The 7500-nt window shown below is 45.6% G+C and overlaps 1 protein-coding gene across 7 annotated transcripts in view; it reads right to left on the reverse strand.

The window, feature by feature from the left end:
• The window catches only part of wnk4b (WNK lysine deficient protein kinase 4b), an 80424-nt gene extending 74827 nt beyond the window's left edge, over positions 1 to 5597 (reverse strand). For 5 of the 7 annotated variants that reach the window (XM_017454507.3, XM_047150729.2, XM_017454506.3 and 2 more), the window contains exons 1-3: positions 5501 to 5596; positions 707 to 839; positions 1 to 483 (exon numbers count right to left, since the gene is read on the reverse strand). The exon at positions 1 to 483 is cut by the window's left edge and continues 207 nt beyond it. In XM_017454507.3, coding sequence (XP_017309996.1) covers positions 1 to 426 — 426 coding nt within the window. In that variant the 5' untranslated portion in view covers positions 427 to 483; positions 707 to 839; positions 5501 to 5596. The other 2 variants (XM_047150732.2, XM_017454501.3) reach the window with 2 other exon arrangements.
• Between the last annotated feature and the right edge of the window lie 1903 nt (positions 5598 to 7500).

Here is a 7500-nt window from a genome sequence, read left to right on the forward strand (position 1 = left end):
GGAGTCGGTGCTGCCGTGCGGTGCCGCGGAGCTCGAGCCCTTCGCGGCGGCGCTGCCGGAGTTGCGCTGCGCTCGGCGCGGAGGAGAGCTCGAGCTGGAGCGGGACGGGCGCGCGCGCTGCCGGTCCGCCGCCGCCGCCGCTCCTGCGTTGCTCTTCTTCCTGCTCTTTTTCTGCTCGGCGGATAAAATGTCGTCCGCCGACCAGGACAGGGTTTTGCTCAGGAGAGGCGAGACGCGCTCGCGGGAGGAGCCGCTGCTGTCGTCCGCCGTGGGCATTTTGTTAAACCGGAACGCGTTCCGCCTCGAGCTCGCCGAGTGTCTCCGCCGCCTGAGCGCCAGACGAGCGGAGAGGAACGAATCGGCGTCGAAGCTGGAGGGCAGCTTGGGGAACGCGAGTCCTGCCGCGTGCACGTCGGCTTGGGACATCGTGACGCGTCCTCGGTTCCTGCTCGGTGCTTCTACCGCGACGCGCGCACTTCAAAGCTTCAACAACAACAAAAAAATAAGCGTCAGTCCATCGTTGATACAGGCGCGCGGATAAACTTCAGCATGCTGTATATTCCATCAGAAAGAAAAAGAAAACAACAAACAAGAGTAACAAAAACAACAACAACAACAACAGAATATCTGATGTGTTCTGCAGCGCTTTAACACACACCCGCACACACTCTCGCTCTCTCTCTCTCTCTCTCTCACACACACACACCGGAGTTTGCGAGCGCTCGAGCCTGCGACTGCCTTCCCCACTGTCTGGGTGAAACTGTGCGCCTCCCACTGAACCACCTTCCTGCTCGTGTGTGTTTATTCCAGCACAGAGGAGAGGTTCTGTAACTGAGAACCTGAAATATGAAAGACAAAAAAAATAAATATCATCATCATAATAACGACACGTGTGTGTGTGTGTGTGTGTGTGTGTGTGTGTAGGTGCTCTACATCTCATTTCAAATCACAATCAAATACTGATGTAATAATGCAAAATACGGAATATTTCAACAACAACAACAACAAACCCATATGTCTAGGCTACACGTCCGTTTTGTCAGGTCACCTTGCAAGTGCTCGAAACTGTATTCCATTTGTTGCTGTGCACAAAGTATTGACCCCCCTCTCTACCTCATGCCCTGAGTGGAAAAGGAGCATCCCATAGGAGCAGTGTTTTATTTTTATCCGTCTCTCTCGTGAAGGTTAGGCGATGATTAGAAAAGAAACATTATGTTTTGTCTGTAACTGAATACTTACAAAGTGAACAATGTGGTCGGAGGGTGTCGTACTGTAAAGAAGGAAAACACCCCGGGGCGCGCAGGTGTAGGAAAACAATTCTTGTTTGCTTTTTGTCCATTTATAGTTGCATTTCAGGTTCAAGAAACAAGTTAGTTCCTGTTATGGCTGAAGCGAAAAATCGTTCCCACACCTACTTCTCTTGAAGTTAAAGGGGTCGTAGACATGATTTTTGATCTTTTCCTTCTGTTTGAGGAGTGTAATGTGTGTGTTTGGGCATGTAGAACATCTGTAGAGTCCCAAAACTCATATATTCCCCCTGAGGGATTTATTCTATCTAACAGCGCGCACTGCTCCGGATCTGCCCGAAACGCGTCGTTCGGATCCAGATTTACTCCCATAATTTCTCTACGTCACGGAGTACACTATCAGCATAATCCCACCCAGAGGCAGGTGCAGAGAAAGAAGGCGAGGCTTCGGTGAATTCAGGCGCCATGTCGTGGAGACGCTGTGTGTTTCAGTGCGAAAGCAAAACCTCTTTGTTTAGCCTTTCCGAAAACGGACGAAATCAGTGCGAGTAGCGAGGCGGGCTACACACAAAGGATACTCCTGAAAACTGGGGCGATTCCCACTCCGCTCGGACTCTCTTGCGCTTCTGAATCAGAACCTGTACGCGTGTTTGAGTATTTTATGAAGTGTCTGCTGCTGACTGTTCAAAATATACTGCTAAGTTGCCTCAGTGTTCTGTAAGTGTTTGTTTGTATGTTGGTGGTCTGACAGAGAAGTCGATTGTAGCTGCCGTTGTGATTGTATCTCGAAACGGTTTATATCAATCGAATAACAAGAATCCCAGCTTTGCAAAGATATATAGCATGAGTACCGACGTACACTGTGTACAGCTGTGTACAGTGTAGTCGTGTAAACTCGCTTCCGCTCGAACGTCCGCGTTTTCTTAATCGGACTCGGGCTCGAACTGAAACCTCAGTAGCTTAGAATCGCTTTAGAAGCCTTGGAGGCTAAATCGAAAGCTAAGGGCCGTCACTTTTCCCCCGACACATTCATGAGGCTTTCGGCCAATCACAACGCAACAGCTCAGCCGGCAAATCAGAGCTCTCATGTCTTGTCGGAAGGAGGGGTTTTGGTGAAATGGAGCGTTTCAGGCAGCCTGGGAAAAGAGTACTGCAATGACGTGCGTTATTTCATATGTTTTTACGAACGTTAAAGCATGTTATCCGATTCTCTTCCAACCAATAAGCAACATAATTAACGTTTCAAAACGTTGCAAAATCATGACGTGACTCCTTTAACAAGACAAAAAAACAAAACAAAAAACGAATAAGGCACTGTTCGTCGTGTTTCATGTTACAGCTTCACCTCTGAGTGTTACAAAACACTGAAACTGGAGACTCATCACCACATAAACAATCCTCCACTGTGTGTTTCTAAATCTCGTACTATAGAAATGATCCTGTATGTATTGGAACGACTGCATTAATATAAGTTTAGCCTGATCATTAAAAAAAACCTTTTTTTTATGAACTTCTCACTCTCAGGTCCTAATGGGGCTGCTGTAAATGCTTTAAGTTGTTTATTAACGGCAGACGAACACGATATTGTTTTTCATGTGTTTTTTTCCAGGAGCTGAGAACACTTTCTGTGTGAAATGAACTGTGTATGACAACATCGCGTTACTCGTGTTACAGAAGCGACCTGATGACCTTTAAACCCTAACGAAGGCATGTGTGTGTGTGTGTGTGTGTGTGTGTGTGTGTGTGTGTGTGTGTGTGTGTGTGTGTGTGTGTGTGTGTGTGTGTGTGTGTGTGTGTGTGTGTGTGTGTGTGTGTGTTGATTGACTACTGAAAGGACAATCGAACTCCGCTGACCTGGAGCTGAGCCAGAGTGCTTATAGAATTATGTTTATTATTTATTATGTTTATTATTATGTTTATTATTTATATGAGCGTTACTTCAGAAATCAGCGAAGAGGCGTCTTACCTGTAGGATTAAACATGTCCACTCGTGAACTGTAGTCATGTGTAATAAAGTGAAACCTAAAACGTTTAGCTACTAGAAACAAAAGATGACACCCTGGAGAAAACATCACATTGCACCACACACACACACACACACACACACACACACACACACACACACACACACACACACACACACACACACACACACACACAAACACTCATTCATACCTAAGAGCAGTGTATTCTGTAGAAATGGAAACCGGAGAAGCAGGACATTGGGAAACATGTGAAACTCGGTACAGACAAGTTCGGGATCGACCCGGGAACCACCAACATCACAAAAATACAGTGTGTGTGTGTGTGTGTGTGTGTGTGTGGTGCCGTGTATTCCCATTCCACATTCCCAACGTAGGCTCTAATTGTAGTTATTCGGAATAAAAGGGCACATGAACACACAGCATACAAAGCAACGCTGCTGCTCACGGCGAGCCAAACATCTGCTAACACATTTGTTTTCCATGAATCCTCTGGAAGCAGGAATTGAATGGTTACTATAGTAACCGATATGACATTTTATCATTCGCTGAAAGAAGACTTAAGGGGCTGTGAATATTGACCGAGAGGCAGCTTGGCCTGTAAGGCAGTCCCTGACACTGGTGTTCTGTCCAAAAAAAATCAACCCAGCACCGTGTTTATAAATGAAAAACTGCAGGATATCAGCGCGTGCTCGCTAATTCTAGCTAGCCGATTAACTGTCGCAGCTAGCCGATTAACTGTCTCGGATAGACGATTGACTGTCTCTGCTAGCCGATTAACTGTCACGGCTAGACGATTAACTGTCTCAGCTAGCCGATTAACTGTCTCGGATAGACGATTGACTGTCTCTGCTAGCCGATTAACTGTCACGGCTAGACGATTAACTGTCTCAGCTAGCCAATTAACTGTTTCTGCTGGCCGATTAACTGTCTCGGCTAGACGGTTAACTGTCTCTGCTAGATGATTAACTGTCTCAGCTGGACAATTAGCTGTCTCAGCTGGACGATTGACTGTCTCAGCTACCCGATTAACTGTTTCTGCTAGAAGATTAACTGTCTCTGCTAGCCGATTAACTATCTCGGCTAGACGATTGACAGTCTCGGCTAGACGATTAACTGTCTCAGCTGGACGATTAACTGTCTCAGCTGGACGATTAGCTGTCTCAGCTGGGCGATTAGCTGTCTCAGCTGGACGATTAACTGTCTCAGCTGGACGATTAGCTGTCTCAGCTGGACGATTAGCTGTCTCAGCTAGACGATTAACTGTCTCAGCTGGACGATTAGCTGTCTCAGCTGGACGATTAGCTGTCTCAGCTACCCGATTAACTGTCTCAGCTAGGCGATTAACTGTCTCAGCTGGGCGATTAACTGTCTCAGCTAGACGATTAGCTGTCTCAGCTGGACGATTAGCTGTCTCAGCTAGACGATTAACTGTCTCAGCTGGGCGATTAACTGTCTCAGCTGGACGATTAGCTGTCTCAGCTGGGCGATTAACTGTCTCAGCTGGACGATTAACTGTCTCAGCTGGACGATTAACTGTCTCAGCTGGACGATTAGCTGTCTCAGCTGGACGATTGGCTGTCTCAGCTGGACGATTAACTGTCTCAGCTGGACGATTAGCTGTCTCAGCTAGACGATTAACTGTCTCAGCTAGACGGTTAACTGTCTCAGCTGGGCGATTAGCTGTCTCTGCTAGACGATTGACTGTCTCAGCTAGCCGATTAACCGTCTCAGCTAGCCGGTTAGTGAAAAGGGAAGGTTAACGGGTAGTTGCTCTATTTTCAGTCTTATTCAGTGTATACTTCAGTGTTTATAATGAGCTAATTCACAATATTTACGCAATATCTGCTTGGTCGCGTCTCTGACCAGGCAGAGTCACGGTGGTGAATACTTTTGCAAGCACTGTACATACTGTATCCACACAAAAAGTTTTGGGACACACAATATTTTAGCCTTTCTTTTCAAACGCTAAGCGAGGAACGAGTAGAAGTGAATTGAGAAACGTCCGAAACGACTATTTTAGTGGAACACTCTGGAACGAATCGGATCTGAAGACGCTGAATCGAAGGAAACTCTATAGAAGTCAACATCACATGACTAGAAGGCTGCGTTAGGTTTAGAGTTATGATTCTCATGACAGTGTAAAAGTTATTTTCATTTCTTCCTAATGATATATATATATATATGCATGTAATCCGTTTTTTTTCCTCCTCATTGTGCACCTCAAGTGCTTTTCACCCCGAACCTCTGTGCGGTCAGTGAATGACTCACCCCATCCAGTAAAGGAGGTCAGACGGAAGCGCGATGTGTGTGGTATGTGCAACCCATGTCCTCAGCAGTGTGTACGTGCACGCAGCCATGTGTGTGTATTTATATGCACGGTGTTCTTATCAGTACGTGAACACATTGATGCGACGCCGCTGAGCCTCGCCACGTGATAAACGGCCTCTCCGTGTGAACATCGGCGTCAGGTTTTCTCTTTCATTTTCACCTCAAAACACGCAAGATTCTCAAATGAGTCCTGTAATTACGTAGTTCTACTCGTTCGTAACGATGAATTAATACACGCACGGTAATCCACGTCAGGAAATAATGAAGCGGAAAATCTTGTAAAAACCCATAGTGTTAACTAACGTACAGTAAACCACGAAACCCAGTAAAGCTGACTTAAATAGTCACAGTATGGGTTTAATCTACATTGTGTACGTAAAGATTATTAGTAATGTTATTTTATATTAAGGTATATTTTTACAGCTGTTCGTATATAACTCAGTGGCATGCTTCAACGTGGATAACAAACCAACAAAACAGCCTCGTGTGCAGAAGCTATGACACGTGACATACGCTACAGTATAATGCTACAGTACAGGCTTAGACCCACACGACAGACCCGAATCCAGACACTGGAAAAAGGAGGAGTGTTTTTTTTCTTCCTGTTTTTCTAAGCCGTCGCATGGGAAACACGGTCACCGTGGTGCGCGCGCATTTCTGATGTCTAGCTTATCCATTATCCACTCTATAATTTCACAGTCTTTGCAATATACTGCATCTTCCAACAGGAATGTTTCTGTACATCATACAGCCTTCATTTGCAGGAATTTATTAGATTTAATTTGCTGTCAAACAACATCCTGGTGTCCACAGAGTATTTTTAAACTAGTCCAAATTGGTGGGAAAAGTACGACCCTGGAAGCGCCGTCGTCGTTAACGGTCCTGTTCACCGCTCCGCCTCCGAGCGCGGGGCAGTATGATTCCTTTCCCGATGGGCCTCCGTTAGCGCTCTTATTGCAGTTCCCATCTTGACCACTAGGATACAACTGCCATAATAACTCTAAGGAGATAAAAGTGGCAGTGATCACTTTGCACTATGATGGCGCAAATCAACGGAAAATCGGCTTTTATTTGTCAAATAGCAAAAAAATAATCATTTTTTAAATCATTGGTCACTCAAAAGAGGTAATTAGTATTTTAAAAAATAATGTTCGGAGTTGTAATGGAGCTCAAATGAATAAGCCGCGAATGTATACACGTTATTATTCGATCTGTCTTGGAGCCCTGTGTGTAAGACTTTTCCCGCAGTAAGTGAATTCTTACGTATTTCACACCAGCAGTCGCTCCGCTGCGTGCGCGAGACTAATCTGCAGTCTGATTTTGAGTCCGATCGTGGTTTTATTGTTGTGTTTACTGGCAGGTCGTCCCACGGCTCGGAACTTGTTTCTCGAGTCGAGCCTCGTTCCATTCTGCATAGCAACATCACCACAAAGCAAAAATGTTTTCCTCATGATGCTTGTGTTGTGCAGGTCACGCCGCCGTATCCGCCCTGCAGAATAATGGCAGACGCCTCTCGGCCACCGCGTTCCAGAGAACTGCGTTCACGAAGCAGCAAGCTGTGTGACGAGGGGGAGAACAAAGGCAAGAATTCCCATAAAAACATGTGGAGCGAGGTTCGTCAGTAATAATAATAATAATAGTAATAATATTTGAAAAAGGTAAATAAATAAATACATTTTTAACAATCAGCATCACTTTTTCCGCTATAATAAATAAAGAATGACGTAATGTTAAAGAAAACCGATCAAGAATGTCACCTGGTCTTTCTCCAGTCTTCAGCTGTCCTGTTATAATGATCCTGCGCCCCCTGGAGCCTCAGATTCCTGGTCTTGGCTGAGAGGACTGGAATCTTGTGTAGTCCTCTGCTGTTGTAGTTCATCCACCTTCGCGGTTCAACGTGTTGAGATGCCTTTCTGCTCGTCACGGATGTCAAGAGTGCA

Source organism: Ictalurus punctatus, chromosome 24 (genome assembly GCF_001660625.3).
Source record: "Ictalurus punctatus breed USDA103 chromosome 24, Coco_2.0, whole genome shotgun sequence".
Taxonomy (NCBI): Eukaryota; Metazoa; Chordata; class Actinopteri; order Siluriformes; family Ictaluridae; genus Ictalurus; species Ictalurus punctatus.